The sequence below is a fragment of the Haliotis asinina genome, chromosome 8 (assembly GCF_037392515.1).
Source record: "Haliotis asinina isolate JCU_RB_2024 chromosome 8, JCU_Hal_asi_v2, whole genome shotgun sequence".
Taxonomy (NCBI): Eukaryota; Metazoa; Mollusca; class Gastropoda; order Lepetellida; family Haliotidae; genus Haliotis; species Haliotis asinina.
The window spans coordinates 54011814-54034363 of NC_090287.1; the positions used below are offsets into that span (position 1 = coordinate 54011814).

At 39.3% G+C, this 22550-nt stretch overlaps 2 protein-coding genes across 2 annotated transcripts in view; one reads left to right on the forward strand and one right to left on the reverse strand.

Annotated features, from left to right (window-relative positions):
• The window catches only part of LOC137293736 (proteasome activator complex subunit 4-like), a 52938-nt gene extending 35750 nt beyond the window's left edge, over nucleotides 1-17188 (reverse strand). Inside the window, exons 1-13 of the mRNA XM_067824448.1 lie at nucleotides 16919-17188; nucleotides 11786-11926; nucleotides 10786-10902; nucleotides 10521-10565; nucleotides 9755-9968; nucleotides 9121-9195; nucleotides 8400-8516; nucleotides 7315-7404; nucleotides 6874-6932; nucleotides 6272-6478; nucleotides 2248-2434; nucleotides 929-1018; nucleotides 91-300 (exon numbers count right to left, since the gene is read on the reverse strand). Coding sequence (XP_067680549.1) covers nucleotides 91-300; nucleotides 929-1018; nucleotides 2248-2434; nucleotides 6272-6478; nucleotides 6874-6932; nucleotides 7315-7404; nucleotides 8400-8516; nucleotides 9121-9195; nucleotides 9755-9968; nucleotides 10521-10565; nucleotides 10786-10902; nucleotides 11786-11926; nucleotides 16919-17112 — 1746 coding nt within the window. The 5' untranslated portion in view covers nucleotides 17113-17188. The remainder of the gene's footprint in view (nucleotides 1-90; nucleotides 301-928; nucleotides 1019-2247; nucleotides 2435-6271; nucleotides 6479-6873; nucleotides 6933-7314; nucleotides 7405-8399; nucleotides 8517-9120; nucleotides 9196-9754; nucleotides 9969-10520; nucleotides 10566-10785; nucleotides 10903-11785; nucleotides 11927-16918) is intronic.
• A 123-nt stretch (nucleotides 17189-17311) lies between these two features.
• Nucleotides 17312-21589, forward strand: LOC137294114 (acylphosphatase-2-like). The gene is made up of 4 exons (XM_067825070.1): nucleotides 17312-17445; nucleotides 18799-18815; nucleotides 19882-19991; nucleotides 20161-21589. Exons 1-4 carry the CDS (start codon nucleotides 17319-17321, stop codon nucleotides 20270-20272), a joined length of 366 nt encoding a protein of 121 aa, XP_067681171.1. The 5' UTR covers nucleotides 17312-17318; the 3' UTR covers nucleotides 20273-21589.
• The last annotated feature ends 961 nt before the right edge of the window (nucleotides 21590-22550 follow it).

Here is a 22550-nt window from a genome sequence, read left to right on the forward strand (position 1 = left end):
CAACCAAGTCAGTGAGCATGACCACCCGATCCCAGTAGATCAATTCTAACTTGGATGTTCACGGGACTTCCATACAAAGCATCCACTTACATCAAATATGGGTCCTGAACACTGCTGCAGCACGGAGGTGGTGGTTGATGCCATGCCCACCTCAAGCATGCTCTGCTCTGGGTTGAGTCTGTCCTGGGCTCCACAAGTAGACTCTTGGGCACTGTTCTCCACCAGAGTGAACACTCGATCCAGGTACTGCAGCACCCAGTCCTCAAACTGGGCTGTTGCCATGCAAACTTCTCTCTCCTCCTGAAATATGACCAGTAGTTACATAATAAAGCACATGACTTTATGGATCACAACTTCTTCTTTATTACACTGACTGATGTTTAATGTAGTCACCTTTAGCTTGAAAATGGTATAAGAACCTAAACCGAAATATTACTCTATGCAATAAACAAGAAGTTGTTATCAATAAAGTCATATGCTTTATCATTATCCCATCAACTTCCTGATCAAACAATTAGAAGTTTCAGGCAACAAACCACATGTCAAAACCCATTTCAGATCTTGCCATAACCATGATGGCACCAACAACATCCCTATAGAACAGGGATGAACATTTTTGAAGTTATGATAAAAAGAACATCATTATCATCGTCTGAAAACTAACACACATAGTAACTGTTTGCACGAACTGAGATAATGTTGTCAGAATTATGACATGAACATATGACACCCCTTGGCTTCATACTGTCACATTTGGTACCTCCTTTTGGCCAGGTGAATCAAAACAAAATGACATCAGCTCAGAAATGAAGGGTTCTTGGAGGTACTTAATTTAATTCTGGCACCTTTTCATGGACACTAAAACTAAGTGAGAAGATGCTGCTACATTTAGATGGTTGAACATCAAGGTTGAAAAGAACCTGCTAACCTCGGTGAGATCGGTCCTAACATGGATGGCCGCGGAACAATCTACTATTGGAACTAGAGACACAAACGTTGATATCATCTGGAATGTCACCTGGAAACAAAGAAATATTGAAGACAATGGAGAAAATAACCCAACACACAAAAAAACCCAAAAAACAACATACAGCATGATAATGAATGAGTCTTGAAACATAGTAAAGACAATATTCTTCAGGGTCTGAAAACCGTAGGGACTCAACTTCCGATATGAAACGATTAATTTGTTAACAATGACTCAAAAATTGTATATCTTCGGTAAGGTCTTATGACCACTGATATTGAAAGAAATTTCTTCTTGTCGATTAGACCGCATCAGAATTATAAGCTAATTCGACTCAACATGACCAGAAGCTGAACCTTGATATTATAAATCTCATTCAAAACTGCCGAAATTTCGAAGGCTGCCTAAACCATCAAACATCAATACACACATTCAACATACAGTACTTGTCCTGCTGTTTCAAATGTTCAACATGTGAAAGATAAAGCATTGCAAAATGAATTGATACAGGTGTATGCATATCGTTCAATCTGAGAATATGTTTAATGCACCAATGTTTTTGAGAATCCTGACACTCCTAATACACACCTTTAGTAGTGAAGAATATTACAGACCAAAAGCCATATACAGAAAAATTTAGGTTAAAGGATATGGTGCCATATAGGAGGAGTGATGGAGGAGAGAGTGACAAACATGGTTGGTCATGTGTGTTTTTGGAGGGGAAAGTATGCAAAGGAGGCGACTCGTGGGTGAGTGTAGGTAGCAAAATCTCTTAGCTGGTAGCACCATTCTTTTGTTTTGTCATTAATTCCTCCCTCCCAGTCCCATTACTGTCTTTGGCCATATGGACTCCTTGTAATAGCAATGTTTTATTGTCTTTCCACAGACAATGGCAAATGTTCATTATCAAACATCGTATGCACACAGAATTGACTGGTTCTCTCACAATTTTAGGAACTCACAAAAGCTCCGATGAGCGCTTTGTGAGAGGTTAAATACCAGTACGGGTAAATTTACGATTGAAAAAGCCTAAGTGATGATCTATCCTTTGAAAATGCTGACTAATAGATGAACGCAAGCAGTTTCACTAAAAGTACCAAGTAGCAAGTTGTTGCTACTGTGTGTTTTCCTCAGGTAGCAAAATAAGATTCTGAATAGCAAATTTGCTACGTCAAAGTGCTAGTTTCGAACCCTGAAGGAGGCAAGCATTATAAGCATGAGTCAGGATAATGAAAAATTTAGGATTTATCCATGAACATTTAACAGCATTGCATACATACCAGACATTTCTTGAAGTCATTGGGATCGATGCCTGGGAGTGAGAGATTGAGGAGGGGGAGGAGATGCGTGGGGCCCTGGGGGTACCACTTCCCTGCCCTCAACATCGGCCGAGCAACGGCCACGATACAGTTCATGCATGCTATCAGGCGGTGAGGTTCTATCAGTGTCTCCAACGCAGGATACATACTGAAATCATAGAAGAGTGGATCAAGAAATATGAAAATCATTTTTGATTTTTTCGTAGACTAAGTCTAATCATGAAATATATAAATGCCAAAAGTTTGTAACATAACAAAAGGCAAAGCTTCAAGATCTGTTTTATACATCTGCCGAGTCTAGCAGAAAGATACTGAAAGGTTTTTAAGCTGTGTTCCTGAAAGCACACCCCTAGGTTTTGAGACTAAGTCAGAATTAAAAAATAAAATTGCGAAAAATTGTGCAAATAGCAAAAGGCACTACTTTGGGATCTGCATCATATATCTGCCAATTTTTGTTAAGGGATATTGAATGGTTGTGCTCCTAAAATGACTAATTGACTATATCCCCTGCACTACATGCCAGGTGAATAATAAAAGAAAAGAATTATTAACATCTAAATATTTTAGATATTTCCTCAAGCTCTGCTTAAAAGATATCAGACAGTTGTTGATTTGCCATTCTTTAGAATGGCTACCTCATGTATCTGTGAATGTACTGGAATGGAAGTGATGTGATGTCCCCTCTCGTGCAGTTTTACTGAACAGGTCCAGAACAGCCCAGAGAGTGGAGGCTCATCCTGGGAGTGAGCTACCACACTATGGTAAGGTAAGTATTTAAATTTCTAAAATATTTAGATTTTAATAAATATTTAACTTACCTTACCATACGTCTTGTGCATATGGATTTGAAAGTAGGACAGCGATGTCAGGTCCCAGACGACCGTCCCACGACAACAAGTCCACATGCCAAAGGAAATCCAGAAAGACTAACTGACACGGCAGGCTGTCACAGGTAACACCTGGACCAACAGACTGATAGTAACCATGGAAACCCAAAGGAAAACAAGCATGCCTAGGGCCAGAGTTATCTTTGAGACCAGATGGTAAAGAGAAGTAGTTACTTAATGGACAGAAGGTCGGGTGAGCTGCTGGGCAACCATCAGTGGACCCAAGGTTTGAAGGCCCTCCACATCCTCGACTGCTAGATCCTGCAAAGTAGTGGCTAGCGAAGACAGAAGAGGATTTACAAAAAAGACCCCTCCACGATAGCCGGAGAGCCATGTTGGGAACCAAGACCCTAATCATGAGAGGATTATAGGCTGAAGGATGAGGAAGATCTCATGCGTCATAAGTGTCCATTACGATTGCAATGGTGTTTTTATTCTACCCTCTGCTGTTTCTATTCTACCCTCTGCTGTAACTATCCTACCCTTTTCTGCAGTGGAAAACGGGATGAATAGTGTCGTTTGAGACTGGCTCCTGGGTGACTTGGCAACATACATCCTAAGAGCCCACACAGGACAAAGCAGTAGTTCCTCAGTGTCATGGGGTCCTAAGATGGAAGACAATTATAGGAATGGATGACATTCTGTCTGGTTGTTATGGCAGCTGATTCTTAGCTAAGAAATCACCAAGAAGTCCCAGGTGAACAAAACCATACCGATACTGCTGAAAACGCACCCTGGAAACATTCAGTGCATGGATCTTGCTAACGCTAACTGTCGTGGCCAGTGCCAGGAAGAAAGCTGTCTTTCTGGAAAGGTTCTTCTAATGAAGCAGTGTCCAAGGGCTCGAAAGGAGGACCCTGCAGATGCTCAAGTAAGATGTTCAGGTCCCAAGCAGGATGAAACTTCTGATCTTCCAGTTTGAAGGCTTTGGGCGTGGCGATGAACTCTGGCACCTTGGATATCTGCTTGTTGCAGACTTCCTATGGAAAAGGAGGAACTCTGCGATGAACTGAGGAGTAGCTGACAATGGGTCCTTGGACTTCTGTGCGGTTAACAGGCATTAACTTATCGTCATAAGGATATGGATCATGTGGAAACTTGGTGAGTGCGAACAATAACTTCAGCTACATTTGTGGAAAAACCTTTGTCCTTCACTCCTTATTGCAAATGACCCAACCATGCAGATGAAACTGAGACTGTGAGGATACCAGACCAGGTGAGGCTACTCTGGTAACTGTTGCGGGTTTCTTTCAGTGAGGTGGTGCAAGTCTGGAAACCAAGTCCTGGCTGGCCACCAAGGCGCCACACAAATCAGATGAATCCTCTCTGTCTGCGTGACCTTGGCAGCAGAACTGGATGTGGAAAGGTGAATGCGTCAAGACCCTCCCAAGACAAGGCCAGGGTGTCAGTTGCCCATGCCTCTGCATCTGAAATGGGAGACACGTACAACGGGAGCAAATAGTTCTATCAGAGGACGTCCGGGATCGTGACAAAGCAGGTGGAAGACTTCTGGATTCTGCAACCACTCTGTTGGTGATAGTTTGCCTGGTTGTGAAAGAGCATATGCTACAACATTTCTGCGCTCTTGAATGCACCAAGCTCATGCCGTGATGCCATCCAGGATACTTCTAACAGGAACATCTGCTACAACAGCTACTAGGATGTAGTCGTTCCTTGGTTGCGAATCAACCACACGACTTGTCCAATGGTATCAGGAGTCTGGTGTTTCTCAACATAGGCGTCCAGTGATGTACTGCTTGAATGGCTGCTTGTAGCTCCGAGTTGTTGATATGCCATCCTAGCTTGGCGTCGGACCACAGCCCTCCACAGTCCACCAGCAGAGGTAAGGGTGGAGATGCAGAGGCAGAAGAAATCTCATATGCAGATTGTCTGCTTGAATGCAAAGCAGGAGGAATCGCTGTAATGGCCAGAGCATCAAATGACCTCTGAGCGTCAAGTCCTGGGCTGAGGGGAGGAGACCCATGAAGGACTGCCACTCCCTGAGTGTAAGAGGCTGGGAGAGACCTCAGCTGGCCAAACTGACTTTCTTGGATGAGAAAGGGCATCTCACTGTGATAAGTTGACGAAAGTGTTCAATGAGTGCTGAGGTTTAGGTGTCAGCAGACATGGCATAGGAGTACGGTCATGGTTAGATGCCAGATTTGTCAATGGAGAGGAGCGGTTGTCCAGTGACTGTCGCATCAACAAGTATGAACCCTAAGAAGGAGCTGGAGAAGACATCTTCCTCTTGCGCTGAGTAAAAAGTTTCCTCATAGCAACAGGAAATGCTTTAAAGTCGGGTACGTACAATGAAGTGCTGTGATGGTACCACTTGGTGTACAAGATACTGTGAGACAGTCAGGACACCAGGGATAGAAGTCCGCAGATTTCTGCACTTTGCAGAAACAACAGAATTGTCATGTCATGCACACAAAAGCTGTAACACATGTAAAAAGAAAACACTCCTACAGAAGAACTGGGCATGCCCATGCAGGCGGGACAGTAGAAGGTAAACAGAAAAATGGCTGCCCCCACTATACCAAGAACAGCATGCAAACACAAATTAGCATATAATAGGACAAACAAACAAGCAAGTGAGAGACACGAGGTTGCCAGATAGGTGAAGTTAAAATATTTCTACTTCACCCATACATAAAGAGAAAAGGGTTATAAAAGACATACCTACCAGATACAAACAACTTAAACAGTGAGAAAGTATCAGTAGACGGCAAGAAGCTTGAAGTAAAAGTGAAGTTTTAGGATAGTAAGCACTTCCGTTCCTGTACATTTGTCAATACATGAGGTAGCCTTTCCAGAGAATGGCGAATCAACGACTGTCTGATCTCTTTTAAGCGGAGCACGACGTAATATGCATCAGACGATAAGATGGTATGGTAAGTTAAAAATTATATACTCTGTGATGAGGTTTCTTTTGGGGTATGACCTCTTTGTGATAATGTAGGACACAAGCAATAGTTATCAAGGCCAGAAGACATCTCTCACAATATATTTTGCTGAATTTTCAAGATGAATTTCTTATATTCACACGTTTCAAAATAGCATGACAGTCTTAGAAATATAATTAACGATATACTCACGTTTCTAGCAGTGGTGGAACAGTCATCTCGGGTCTCATGGTGGCAAGATGGCGGAGAGCAACAGCTGCATCCTGACTGCCATGTTTACCAAACATGGCCACAAAGGTTACATTCTTCATGCAGGTGACAAACTCTGTGATGTCATCCTCTGTCAGGTGCACCGCCTCGGGGATGGGCGTCTCCCAGCTGGGCTTCTGATATCTTTCTCTGTTAAAAACACATAGCACACTCTCAGACTGAGGGTAAGGATTTACAAGCCGTATGCAATGATGGAAATAGATAGGACTTTGACTGCAAGGAAGGTAAACACTTCTAAATGACCTATATAACTCTGCACCAAACAACCGAGAAGTACCTGTTGGAACAACCAAGTACCATGCGGTAGTGGTTTTCAAGGATTTATCTAGACTTCTTCACAGCAGATATTCAGCCTCTCGTCTGCAAGTTAAGTCAGAAAAAAAATACCAACTGTCTTGCAAGGCTGCAGCATTATTTTACAACTTAGATATCAAACCTATTTAATAACTAAAATTTCAAAGAAAGGGAGGAACTAACTGGTCCATGTCTTGGTACCTATTTACTATGGTATCTGTTCATCCTACCTGTGTAATCTCCTGATGAAGTGTTTAGGAAATGCCATCAGAAGACCACTTAGCTTCACCTGAAAAACAAAACAGGTCTGTAAGGGACACAGACTCACCAAGGTGAAGCATAAGTCCTGTATGATTGCACATTGATTAGGTAAGTAGAACAAGTGAGTTTAGTTTTCTACTGCACTCAGCAATATTCCAGCTATATGGCAGTGGTCTGTAAAAACCGAGTCTGGACCAGACAATCCAGTGATCAACAGCATGAGCATCGATCTGCACAAATGGGAACAGAGGGCATGTCAACCAAGTCAGCGAGTCTGATCACCCGATCCCACTAGTCGCCTCTTCCCTCAAGCATAGTTGAAGAACAACAACAGTAGTGACAACATTATATTGACTATAGCTGTTTGGGGAAAAAGTTCAAAGTTCCAGTATTTCCATGTTGGTACTCACATTCCATCTGCCAACATTAGACGGGTAGTAGAAGGACTGCAGTGCCTTGAACAGTTTTGTCACATGCTGCTGGACCGAGTTCTTTCCTCCCTGGAAGTAGGAAACAGGTTGCATAACTTGAATGTGAAAAATTAAAAAAAACCCAACAACATACTACCACATAGTTTGATTTGTTCCGACATTTGTTTCATACACCTTGTCATTTGTTATCATCAAGGAATCTGCATCTAACAAGCTTACCACAGACTGTAAGCTGGTGTGCTGTGGCAGTTTTTTTGCCACAATACTGAATGAATGTGAATGTGTTAAACAAACACGGTTTTATGCCTCTTGATAATATTCTTGCAATATCATGGCAGGGGACACCTCAAATGGGCTTCACATATTGTACGTATATGGCATGGTGAGTGAAAACACTTCAACCTCACAGCTACACAAAGATTAAAAAACATAACCTGTATGGTTTTAGAAAGTTGACATCTGACTGACTCAAAGTCATGGTTCTTTAGTTTATCGTACAGTTGAAACCGTATCACCTGTATATTGTAAGTTTTTCACTGGTCACAAGGGCTCAGGGAACATGAACAAACATAGAAGGTACACTGACCCATAGGCCTGAAGGACCAGTGAACAATGTATTTATCTTACCGAAAAAATCAGTGCTAATTTAGAGCTGTTTGAAGCAAGGGAGTTGGATCATCCTGAAGAGTACCAGAGTTAAGCAACAGCCCAAAAACTACTAAGTACCAAATGAATTTGCCACAGTTCAGCATTTCCAGAATTGGATCATACTGAGGAGTACCAGAGTTAAGCAACAGCCCAAACACTACTAAGTACCAAATGAATTTGCCACAATTCAGCATTTGTAAGCAGGGAACATTGATATGTTCAGTCAAACGGAAAGCGACATTTACGTGTGAGGGAAGAGAATTATTAATGTTCCATTTCATTTGAAACAATATGTGAGCACAAAGTTTTCAATATTTACCATCAATACACATACTTTCATGTTACAAAATACATGTGCTAACATTTCGAATATTTTTCACGCTTAAGTCAGAAAGGCCCATGATTTTACTACTAACCAGCAAAGATACAATCCACTGAACTGTCTGGTTGATGTCATAGCAGTTGTTGGCCTTGTTTGGTACTTGCTGTGATCCAACTGGCAGGTTGAAGCTACGCAGGAAGCGAGTGAAGATCTAAAGTAGAATACAGATGTAATCAGAAACTGCACAAGCAGTGCCAACTTCAACAAGACCATCATAAATCTTATTTTGTTTAATGTCTCATTTCCCCACAATCCAACCATAGGAAGGAATCCTGTAAATAACTGAGTCTGGACAAGATAATCCAGTGATAATTACTGTCAGCAATGATCCCTGCTGTAGGACTATAATGACATGCAATCAATCACATCATTAAGCCTGACCTTAAAATGTATTCATCACCTCTTACAACAACATGTTTAGACTTGAAGACATATTTTATTTTGGAATCAGCATGGGTGCTGAAACACAAACATAAAGATAAAACCACACATGTTGGTTGGTTGGTCTGTAATGTAACGTTACTTTTATCATAATATCAATATTCCAGCTATATGGAGGCAGTCTGTAAATAACTGGACTGGATCAGACAATCCAGTGATCAACATCAAGAGCACTGATCTACACAACTGGGGTAAGATGATGTGTTATCGAAGACATTGAGTGTGACCATCCGATCCCACATGTACAAGCAACTAATTAACTATATCCTGAGACAAATGCATATGACAGCTGGAGATATAGTAGAGATGTTTACCTGATCTATGTTGGGAGTCCAGTCTATATAGCCGATGTTGTCTTGTGTAAGTCTGGAGAACAGTGACACAAGGCTCTGCAACAGTGAGAACAATAAAGTTATACAGAATTAAAACTATCAACTTCTAAAATAGGTATACCATCAGTATTTAGAAAATATCAGTCCTTTGATCCCAACAAGCAACATAATTTCATACTTTCTTCTACTATTAGCTGATTTCATCTTTATAGTGAGTGATGGAGTGAGTGAGTGAGTTCAGTTTTACGCTGTAATTAGCAATATTCCAGCACTATCATGGTAAGGGACCTCAGAAATGGGCTTCATACACTGTACCCATGAGGGAATTTGAACCTGGGTTTTCAGCATGGTGAGCAAATACTTTAACCACTAGGCTACCCCACTGGCCCATTTAGAGAAATGGTTAAACAAATTCACCATCCTGATATAGTTATGAGGGGAGTTGACGTTTGCATTTCAACTTATTGGAAGTACATAGCTGCATCAGTACAACAGAGGAAATAAAGGCATATTCTTGTCTGAAAGTTACGAAGGCCATTTCTTATTGACTAGCTGTTCAATCAGTCCTCAAGTGAATCAAACTTGCTGTCCCTAGAAAAGAAGGTAGCATACTCACATACTCCCAGGAGGGGCCATTGTGAAATGACAGCCATAGTTGAACCAGTTCATCAAACCACAGCTTGTAGCCCTTGTCGTAGTGTTCCGGTGGTAGAGAGGTGGGTAGGAACAACTCTAGATAATTGAGAGCCTTGATGACTGTGACATCAAATGGGCAGATAAGTGGGCGCCATTCCTCCAGCATCTCTGCTGTTGATTCCAGTGAGAAGTACCTACACAAGAAATTGCAAACCTAACTTCGTATATCAAAAGGTGAGTTTGTGAGCATGGTGGACCTAACACAACTTTTAAAGGTATTCGAGTTATTTTAGAGTAAGCAACTAATAAATCAGTTGGCCCTGATTTTGTACAAGACATGCTGGGGGTTCCAAAATGTGCATGCAACATTATTGGCATGTTTTTATTATTTTAAGCATGAAAAACGCTGGGTTCTGCGTTAACGTGAACAGTATATTGTACATGCAATGCCCCTTACATTCACGTGGGAGGGAAACCTAACTTGATACAAAGTCTCAGATGTTTACCCCAAACACTGAGGAGCCTAAATACTATTGCATGATGAGTAATTGCTCTGTTACTTTGTACTGATGGTTGATATCATGAGCACCAATCCCCCTTGTCAGAACATGACAAACAATTCGTAAGCAAATAAGCAAGGATTCAGCCATGGAATCTCATGCAGAACAAAAACTGAGTTCTTGTTGATAGGGTATAAGATTGTGTCTTTATTTCATATCACAAGGTCAAATTATGATAATACTTACACACGGCAGTAGCGGACAACACTCTTCAGTACATTTTCTATGTTGCTGAAATATGATAACAAAACCAATGATTATTTACAATAATGCCAGTGGTCAGTTGGTCAATAGAAATAAACTATACACATATGCATGTAAATCGCTGATCTTTCAACATCACGTACACACAGAAAGTGTAGCTAAGCCTCCCTACTCCCTATTAAATGGAATGATCCTTGTACAGGTAAGTTACAGAAATATGCATTCCTAGAAGTTACAGTACACTCACGATGGAAACAGCTGCAGCCCATGGTGTTCGTACTGTGAATACATCACTGACTCAACTAGGTCGTAGAGTGGTCTCCATGGCAACACAAGATCTTCACGAGTTAACAGTTCCTTCTTCCTGCAAGACAAAAATCACCATTTATTTGCTTATTTCTTAAATCAAGCACAAGATTCAGAGCTTCTAGATACATCATTACGAACAATCTTTCCTAAGGCTTAAAATTCCTAAACAATTTTATCTATTATGTTATATTTTTGCAACCTATTGGAAAGTAAATGAAATATATTGCATCTTAAATATCATAAGAGAAATATAAAGAATCAAGTCACATCTGTTTATGGTAGTGAAAGGTCCAAATTTTCCTGCATTCACCAAAATCACAAATCATTTCAGAAAAGAAGCACTGACTACCTACTTAACATGTTGACTGCTTGGCTGGGTATACTTGTATCAAGTCTGAGTGAATGTGCCAGTGGTATTTTAAAACAAAATTCACATGTTGGCAACAGAGGCAAAAGGAACAAACATCTCCTGGTGTTCTGTGTTACTGCCTAGAGACTATTGCTCCTTGTGCCTGTTTGTCAACATGTGAAACTTGTTTTAAAATGCCACCAATATAGCTAGCTCGTTGATAACTCGTAGCAGCAAATTCAATAAGAATTGATAGCAGTGGCAGTCAGTGAGTGAAAAAATGATATTTTATTTCGCAAAGACATTTACACTACAATATTATTCAAATATTATCCACTTCAGGTTGTCTTCAGCAACCCATGCATGTTGAAAGAGGCAACACATATCATTCTATCCCATTTGTGTAGATAGATGCTCTTCCTCTTGATATCTCAATTCTATGGTCCAGACATGATTATGTACAGACCACCGCCATACAGCTAGAATACTGCTCAGTGCAGGGTTAAACAACGAGGAAGAAAGTTTTCTAAGAGAATAAAGGTTACTACAAGTACACAGATCCACAAACATGAAATGTGACAAAACTTACTTGAGGAGAGTTGTAAGCAGTCCTGCGTACTTCTGTACCAGGGACAGCTCTAGGTTGGGGATGGTCATCAGGTCGAACACCAGATGAACCAGACAGATGTGGTCCGACTTTGTGAAGTTGTAGCCGAACAGTCGGATGTATCTGCAACATGGACATTCAGTCGCTTGTCAAAAACACAGCTATAATGTTCAGTGTAGTCACATTCATCTAACTCTCTTACATCAATCACTCCTTTTCACAATTTTTTCATGTTTTTGTGAGGGATCAATTTTCCTTGAGCAACACCTGCTAGGATAACCTACAGAATGATTCATCTGAGAAAACCAAGAGGTCTCAGACATGTTGACATAGTTCAAAATACTTCAGTGCAGTAGGGTAGCCTAATGGTTATAGCATTCGCACGTCACGCCAAAGACCCAGGTTCTATTTCCCACATGGGTACATCGTGTGAAGCTCATTTCTGGGGTCCCCTGCAGTGATATTGCTGGAATATTGCTAAAAGTGACGTAAAACCAAACTAACTAAATCACTTGCTCAAAATGCATCAACAAAGGCCATACTGTGAGATGTAGAAAGATAAAAAAATAGCCATGGTGTATTTGGTTCAAAGAAAAACAGATTTTACATATTTTATCATATGTTAATCCATACTTCACAGATCATGTTCATAGTACTGAATATAAAGTGGATAATGAGTCTGAGCAATGGTTGCCCATAGAAAAGAACTGACAACATGACTGCAAAACTGCAGTTAATGAGCAAAGTCATTGGGCCTGGTAGTTTGAGAGTCATTGGGCCTGGTGGTATGAGACTCATTGGGCCTGGTGGTTTGTGAGTCCATGGGCCTGGTGGTTAGAGATTCAAAGGCCCTGGTGGTTTGAGATTCAATGGCCCTGTGCTATGTGAGTGAATGACCCTGTAGTTTGAAAGTCAGTGGCCTTGTGTTATGTGAGTCAATAGCCCTGTGGTTTGAGAGTCAATGGCCCTGTGTTTTGAGAAATCATTAGGTTTTGTGGTTTGATGTTTTAGAGTCAATGGCCCTGTGGTTTGTGAGTCAACGGCCCTGTAGTTTGTGAGTAAATAGCAATGTGTTTTGTGAGTCATTGGCTCTGTAGTTTGAGAATCATTAGGTCTTGCGATTTCAAAGTCAATGGCCCTGTAGTTTGACTGTCACTGAGTCTGCTTGTTTGAGACTGTGAGTCAATGGCCCTGTGCTTTTTCAGTCAATGGCCCTTGCAGTTTGACAGTCATTAGCACTTGGAATGGAGGCAAATGCAACTTGTAACTTTTGGAATTAAGTTTCCTCAGAAAAGGCTTTAGAGATGCATTTTAGAAGTAGTAAAGATGAAGGAAAACCAAGTTCTATGGATAGTCAACTTCTTTGTTGCAATGACGTTTTAGTGTGGGCAGTAACAGTACTAACACTGTACTGTTAAATGTATATACTCAGAAAGCAGTAATGTATATATTCCTTGTGTTTCAAATTGTTGCATCACTTGCTTGATATCAGCGTTAGTATCCATGTCAAACCGTCAAACTCATTGTAATAAAGAAGCTGATTATCCATAGAGCTGGGTTTTCCTTCCTCAGTGAAGAACACAGGAAACCACTGTCTCCATGTAGATTAGATTGCTGACATTTTGGGCTGGCGATTACGTCACTGAGTATGGATTCAAATTCCATATAACTTAACCTTACAAAAATAATCAAGTATGTAATCCCAAATGCAACATATATTAACCCAACCAATACTGTTCTAGTTGAAAAAACTTTTCTCCGGAGGTCAATTTTAAAATCACTATAATTCATACAAAAATTACAAAAGTGCACAAGCACTGCACCTTCTTCTCAGACAAAGAAAGTGGTACCCAAATTGGAAAACAATCTAATCAACAGTTTTCAAGTTATGACTGCATAAAAATGTCTTTGGATAGATAGATGGATGGAAAGAATTTCTTGGTAGAACTAAATAAAACTGAGCTTTAAAGGTTGGGGTATGAAAAAAAGGGACACAACATCCTTATTAACCTATCACTTGATATTTCAGTTAGGTGAGCACTTAAACATTCACAGCTTCCATTATTCATGTTAATCGATAACATCACAACTTCCAATGCAACTGACTTTCACAGTTGCACCTACAGCAACATCATCATATTACAGTGGTTTTATAGTCTTGTTTTTCATTTGGTATTAACAGTCAACAAAACTTTCCAAACAAATATATATTAGTGCCAAGAGTATTTACCAACATCCACATAAAGGACAGAGTACATATACCCGTCGTTATTGAGACTACTCGTAATATACACTTAATGCAAACTTATTGGTTGAGATGGTCCCTATTTTACCTTGTCAGCACCAGATGTTCAGCCATTTTTGTGCTATCATATGATCACTGACCAATGCCTGATTAGTCTGCTGTCATGACAGGTGACAGGAAACTAACTCATCAGGTATGCACCTACGGCCTAATGATTAATACTGACATCCGGGTTATGATCACTCTTTGGATGAATATTGCTCCCAATAAAAGTGCTACAATATATTGTAATATGAAGCAATCATTTATCTCACATGGGATACTGATGAAAGGTTTGCTGAATGGGGTATTAGTTGATCTAAACTAAACAAAACTAACTAACTATATATATAAATAAATAAGGGTTTGTTTGTTTTTTTTTGTTTGTTTTTGTTTTTGTTTTTGTTTTTGTGTGTGTGTGTGTGTGTGTGTGTGTGTGTGTGTGTGTGTGTGTGTGTGTGTGTGTGTGTGTGTGTGTGTGTGTGTGTGTGTGTGTGTGTGTGTGTGTGTGTGTGTGTTTATTTGTTGTCTAGAGCCTTATTTAGCAGACAGACTTCAACAGTATCATCATTGGCAAATACTATCAAGTTGTTTAAGGTTTTGTGTCAAATTCACAGTTCTCTTAACAGAATAAAGGAGTAAAACATCCAGAGGAAGGTATGCAGTCAACAGTGCCATACATAACTTCATAACTTACCCTCTTCGTGACGTAAAAAGTAAACACATTTTTTTTCTATTAATGACTTTATGATGTAGAGTAGTTCCTCCATCATTTTCATTGTGATAGGTATTTTAACACAACACATCTATAGGTGATTCAGATATGGGAAATCAATGGCTAAAGCTACTGTACAAATGCTTCCACATTCATGAAGATGAGTAAGTTTCAGTATATTATTAATTGTGGAATACAATTACACTTTATGTAGGATGCACCCCATTCAGTGACATGAGAGGAATTTGATGAAACAGTTCCGCTTCACTTGTGGAGATGTAAACAATGCAATATTACTCTTACACTGAATTCATTTTCACAATAATACATACAGATATGGTTGAGCAATCTGATTCATTGATTGTTAAGAGGGTTAAAACAGATAAAGGGTTTGCTTCAATAGAAATAATAAACTTGAGCATATATATTTTTTCTTTATTCCCATATTGTGAACTGGCAATACGCAATCTGATGGTATCCAAACTCAGTTACAAACTTAGTAACAGATACCATATTTGACAAAGTAGAAAAAGCTTCTGTATGATAGAATGGTTGCCTTGCTATGTCAGGTGTCCAACATAAACATATAGCTACAGATGCCAACAGGTCCGAGTTTGTCAACAATAAGATTGACAGTTAAAGAATGCTGTTCATGTCAATGTTTAACGTAAAGCATATGGGGACACAAAACAAAGCATGTTTTCTTTATGTAGCATGTATTCTTTATAACAAAGTCATGGAAAACAATAAAAAAATAATAAATAAAATTCTTTAAAAAACTGCAGGTTTTTCAACACTGTCACAAAATGCATCAATTGAAGTGATAAATAAACCACACTGTGACGTTGGTGAGAAGTGTCATATAAACAGGTTTACTCTAAGATCTAAGATGTATAACAACTAAGTATATACTCAAGGTGGATACATAAGGTCCTCGATAATGACATTCAGTGGATATTTTAGATTTTGCTGGATGCTTACAAGCAATGGGAAATGGGCCATTTTGCACATTAGAATGAAAAATGGCTCATTAAAATGGCCCATTAAAATTTTGTTACAAGGGCAGTGGCCCATTCTAAATTCAGAAAAGGGCTAACAATCCTGAAAATGGCCCATCGTAAAAGTTCTCTTTCCTAATCCCTGTCCTAGTGCCAAGATCCATCACTGCAGTCATATTGTTATATACTGCATCATTCTCGATGCAACTGAAATTGAATCTTGGGAGTAAAAGGTTTATCCTCTTTAACAAATATTTGGGCCAGAGCTACTTTGTTCACCACACAGCCACATGTGTAAGGGTGTAAATACATTTCAGTCTTTTAGGAAAAGATGCACTTGACCTTCAAGTTTTTCACAAGTTTTACACACTGCCTATATCAACATGACATAGAGTGTTTGGATTTTCTAAATTACAACTCCTAGTCTACTACAAAGCCAATACACAATGTAATTACTCATAACTCACAATAAAAAAATTGGAATTGTGTCAATGTCTGAGTATTGCCCTCTGTGCATGGCTAGTTAGACAGTGGGCTCTCTTTCAAACAGACTTTGAAAGTAGACTGCCTTAAACCTACGTTAAGCCACAAGTTATTGCAGCTATGCTTCTTAGCCCTTTACACTACTATGAGCAAAATCATAAAATTAATGGTGAACAGTGGTGAACGTGGAGACATTCCTAACTATCAGTCTTTAAATTCCCAAAACTCTTTCAATTACTTGTTACTAGTTTTTTTCCTGACTTCTCCGTCATACAATGATCATGATGAGTGTTCTCTGTGGCCATCTCAAAACTTAAAGTGCTCCTAGTCTTATGATGTTATAACAAATTTGGGCGTGGCAGTTTGATTCAACCCGTTTCTAGTGTAACAGTCTGACTGTCAATAACTGCTTCAATCAGATATACTTTTGAACCATACGTGAACAGTCACATATGTGAACAATCGTGTTATACAGCTGCTCAGATGGGATATATCTGACGTTAAATTGTTGAAGCGAAACATTACAGTGGTTAACATTAACGGAACAATCGTGATTCAAAGAAAATTCGATAAGTTGGTATTTTTAATGTAAAACTAATTAGATAGCAGTCCATAAAATTTTTATCATAAAATACCTGGAAAGTTGACCAATCCAGTGGCTGGCTCCATATTTCACGTCTCTCAGTTGAACAGCTCTTCCCAAATTTCCTTTGATCTGTGCTAGAAATTCTGTCGTTTCTGCATCAATTTTCTCGCTGTATGGTAGAAGTTGGTTGTAGATCGATTCCTTCTGAGGCTCAAACCCCAGCACGTCCTTCCGTGTCGACATTTTGGTAATCGATTGATGTTACTTCGCAAAGTCACCAACATGACCAGCAAATCTGGAAAGCGGCCATTTTGCTATGTCAGCTTTAGCCTGTGTAATCTACTTTCATTGGCCGAAATATGAACAATGCCTAAAACTTTGTCCAACCAAAGCGGACGTAAGATTTCAGTAAAGGGAAGCCACTCTAATGTTACAAAGGGACTCAACTGATGTCTTGTGTTTACATTTGCACTGTCATTGGTGTCATTTTTGTAGCGATCTTTCTAGGCCTCAGAACCAAAATGTCTGATGCAAGGAAAATATCAGTTGATTTTGAGGTCCATGGCACCGTGCAAGGTCAAGAATTTTTCATGCAATATTTTTGTTCTGAATTTCACAATAGGATGTGCCCATTTGAATAAAATCTCTTGTGACCATGTACATATCATCACCATTGGCAAATACTTTGATATTTTCTGTAGTCGTTAAATACTGGTTACGTTTGTAACAATAAGCAAGTAATCTCTTTGTCATCCCCCAAAATGTATTTAAAGGAAGGTAAACCTGAGTTCCTGTATTCTGCATTTGAAATATATTTACTGGGAAATGCTAGAAAAGTACATACAATCACAATTCCCCTCAAACCCACATGATGTATTGTCACAGGACATTTATGAAGACTAAATAATACATTCAGTGAAATGTTTGCTGAGAAAACAAGATGTATGAATAAAGTCTCCATGTACGTGTGTCATACCAAATATACACTCATGTTATTTGTTACAAGAATTGTAGGGCTTTGATAATTACAATGATGTGAATTGCATGTGTTAGGCTAAATTTATTAAATTTGTAGCTGATGTATTCAGTTCTTAGTTAATTTGTTCAGATTTGGATACTGATAATATAGACTTGGACAACAGAAGACAAGAAAGTAGCCAATACAGATGAAAAATTTCCACACACACCCCCCCCCCCCCCCCCCCACACACACACACACACACACACACACACAGAGTCACAGAGTCACACGCACAGACACAGACAGACAGTCAAGCAGTGTTGTCATGGGACCAAAAAAATACAAAAAAAATATGGAGTTATCTGAAAATTGACATATCTGACCAGGGCACATAATCAATTATCGCTATGAAAGAACAGTGTCGATCTTGTTTGATACAAGATTTAGAAACAACTCGGCTATCAAGTTAGTCATGTGATTACTCAAAATCCTCACTGGATTCTCAGTACGTTTTGTTTCAAAACTATAATCAACTACAAGTGTTTGCTTTAATCCAAACAACCTCAATCACTTTTAAATGCTGGTGCTGAGATACCCATTTTCATTTTAGATACTTTTGTTGGTTAGGAGAAAACATATAGAAGCTTGCATGTATGTTGCCCAAGACCTTAATATCTATATGCTAGATTTCATTCATTAAGTGGATTGATGCATGTTTAAATGTTAGTTGTTTTGTTTAAAACAACCTGATTAAGTTGTGTATGTGCAAGAATTGAAGTGACTGACATAAAACATGAATGGGTAGTCTGACTGCAAATATGTGTAATTCTTCCTTTAAACTTTGAACAGAACCTTCCTGATTTTCTTTTCTGTACAACTAAGATGGGTATATCTCATTTAGTCATGTAGTGATGAATGTCTATTGGTATTTCATCATTGCTCAAAAGAACATTTTCCTTTTATTTCAGGTGTATTTTTCCGTGATGTAAGTATCATCATGTATATTGGTGAAAGGACTTTTGTGTATCAGACATGACTTACAAAGAACATATTTGGTAGAATTTTCTGGGTTTGTCATGTTTTTCAAAATCTGAATTGAGATGTAGTTTTGAACAAGTGGGCACCATGCAGTGTTTCCTTTATGAGCAGGTGTAATGTTTTTTGTTTGTTGTTTCACACCATACTCAACCCATGCCTCTCCATATCATGTTGATGTGCCTTTTGAGGGTTTTAGTTGTTTTTCGACCTGTGAAGGTCCCGGGGTAGAATAGGCCTTCAGCAACCCATGCTTGCCATAAAAGGTGACTATGCTTGTCAGGTTTGCTGACTTGGTTGACAAGTCATCGGTTCCCAATTGTGTGGATTGATGCTCATGTTGTTGATCACTGGATTGTCTGGTCCAGACTATTATTTACAGACCGCTGCCATATAGCTGGAATATTGCTGAGTGCGGCGTAAAACTAAACTCACTCACTCACTGATTGGGTTGATGTCGGTCATCATATCGCAAATGTGTAATGCTCATTATGACTCTGGATGGTCTGGTCTGACCTAATTTTTTCAACCCACCTTTATATAGCCATGAAACTGCTCAACGTCGGGGGGTGGGGGTTAAAGCATTCACTTATCATGCTTAAGACCCATGTTCGATTCCCCATATGGGTACATTCTGTGAAGCAGATTTCTGGTGTCCCCTGCCATGATATTGCTGGAATACTGCTAAAAGTGGAGTAAAACTATACTCACTCACTTATTCATGCTGAGTGTGAGTGAGTGAGTGAGTGGCAATAGTCCAGCTATATGGCAGCAGTCTGTAAATAAGTGAGTGAGTATAGTTTTACTCCACTTCAACCCAATCAGCAACAAGAAGCATGATGGATGTGTCACAATATTCGCTTAACAGACTTTTCCTTGAAATTTAGGAAAAATGGAAGAAAACATAAATCAAGTAATAACCAGAAATTGCCAACCTCTCTCATTTACATGTTATAATATATGAATATGACAAAATGTACTCTCATTAATAATAGTTTTTCATATGTTTCAAACAGGGTACTCGAAGAACATCAACAGAGAACGGTTGTGTTGGTTGGGTGAAGAATACTTATCAAGGAACAGTCACTGGGCAGATTCAGGGTCCGAAGAAAAATATTGACTTCATGTAAGAATTGTTTTATGGTTTTGCGATATTCAGTCTCTGTCAAGACTGTTGTGATCATTGTACAGTCAGAAACTTTAGGCATTTTTTAGTTGAATTGTCTCAGAATATTCTGATTAAGTAATATCTTTTCGTAAAAACCTGCCACATTAATGACTTTCTTCTCTCGCAGGAAACATTGGTTGAGCAGTGTTGGAAGTCCCATGTCAACTATCACCCGATGCGACTTCTCAAATGAAAGGACAATTGAGGATGTGTCTTACAAAAACTTTACAATTCGATAAAACAATATACATCCATACATTCAGTTATTGGATACTCAACTCAGTTTTAACCTTGTGCAGATCTTATTTCAGAATTGTTAGTTTACTAACAAAGTCCTCTCTACTTACAGAAAAGGGTTTGTTTTGCTTTTTGGGCAGTGCAATGGCTATTTTGATTGCAAACATAATGTGTCCATTTGATATGATATCCAAGATGTTAACTCTCCAAGTTTGCCAGGAATAAGATCTAGCAAAAACGTTAACAAGGTGATTTGTGTTTCTTCAATCTTCAATGTAGGAGATACTTCTCCATGGTCTTGCGTGGGTATTTTCCATCATGGTTTAGACGTTCAAATTAGGTGAAATAGTCTGTGTAATTATGGCTATCAGTAATTGCTAACAGCTATTTGAGGGATGTGAATATGATTTTCTGGGACTGCCAGAATCCCTGATGGATTTCAGATGATCATCTTACATGCCATCCTCGATATCTCCAGGGTATACGTTCCGATAAGTCTCCACTATACCCTGGATACATCTACGGCTCTGCCAGATAAATTTATTACCTCCCTTGACCGTCTTTTGATCTAGTCAGGAGTCTACGCTGGGAAGTTAAGCGAACCAATCACTACTCACTTTCGTTTTTTTAATTATCTAACCGATTATACTTGGCAACAGAAACCATGCAGAGGTTCTCTGGAAGAGGTAGAAGGTGTTCTAGCATATGTTGTTTTAATGTTTCGGACCTGTCAATTTGTTTGTATGATTTCCGTAAAATCTGGAACGCACTGCGAGCAAACCTTCGCAGTTGCGACTGCTACCTTTGTTGACACTGGCAAGCTCGGTTATAACGGCGGCCTAGCTGATTGGCTACTGTGAGAAGGCGGAGCCAGCAAAGGGAGGTAATAAATTTATCGGGCAGAGCCGTAGATGCGTCCAGGGTATAGTGGAGACTTCTCGGAACGTATACCCTGGAGATATCGAGGATGCTTACATGCTGGAAAGAAGAAATGTACCTTGAAAGTAACCAACACGACAATGTGTCACGAGTTTTGCAGCTGTGGTATTGTTAACAAACTGCATCAGTTGACCTAGTGTGTGTGTATTTGAAGGGAGATCTGTTGAGCAAGTTGCTTGCTGACAGAAGCTGATGTGAACATGGTAGGCTTTACCATATTATTTCAAGATGTTTTTGTTGTGGGAGTTTTCATGTTTTTACTTCTTGACGTCTTCCATAAATTACACTTTACAGTAATAAAAGGCAGAGGTATGACATTCATTGTTATTTGTGAAGTTGTAAGTTTTACATATTAATGAATAAATTTGAAGTATTTTAAAGTTATTGCTGTCTTTCACTGTATCTCATCTGAGGAGAGGTAGAGATCTCTTATGGTGAATGTCCCAACTTAAGTGAACTTTTGTTATCCCTTGCAATCTATGCATCCACAATACTCTGACCGAAGGATATCTCCTAAACTATTGGACCCAGATATGAATTTTTTTTTCACGATTTCCATGGAAACATGACTCTGGCTATGACTATGAGGATGTCTTCCTGTCAATACAGGTCTCCTAAACTATACATGCAAGCTTCATCCAACTCTGTATAAGTAACAAGCATGATCCCTAGTTGTGCCTTTTGAAGTTTACACCCAGATATTAACTTTATTTTTTGTGGTTTCCATGGAAACATGACTTAGGCTGTGATTATGACTGATGTTGAGGATGTCACCTTGTCTGGAGCAGATCTTCCAAACTATACATGCTAGTTTCATCAAACTTGGTACTTGTAAAGCATGATTCCTAGATGCGCCTTGTGAGAATTAGATCCAGGTATGACTTTTATCAATTTCTTTTTGCGGTTTCCTTGGAAACAGGCTGTGGCTTTGAGGATGTCATTTTGTCTGAAGGAGATACCCCAAACTTTGCAATCCTCCCTACAATACAGGATTTAGCAAAGTACAGATATGTGATTTACCCAAACCAGTGCCTTGAAAACTGATGGAGCCACTTTTTCCATCCATACATGTTACAGTCAGATAGTGATATCCATCATTTCATGAAATGACAAAAAATTTCAGTCATTTTGTGAAATGATTAAGAGGGTCAGCCATTTAGCCTCATTTTGTGTAACAATCACTCTACTTTAGTCATTTGATGAAATTTCATTTCATCAACTTGTGGTGGACATGTGTTTATGAGGTGTGACTGCTCTAGACACAGCAAGCATCTAACAGGTGTAAATGATTCAAGCCAAGCTGAAGTGCAACAGTCACTGCCACAATAATTTTAACTGTTA

Excerpts from the sequence above, each read along its gene's own strand:
- LOC137294114 (XM_067825070.1), top strand. The coding sequence starts at position 17,319 with ATGTCTTGTGTTTACATTTGCACTGTCATTGGTGTCATTTTTGTAGCG. Across the intron at positions 19,992-20,160 it reads AAGAAAAATATTGACTTCAT|GAAACATTGGTTGAGCAGTG; the intron begins GTAAGAATTGTT and ends CTTCTCTCGCAG.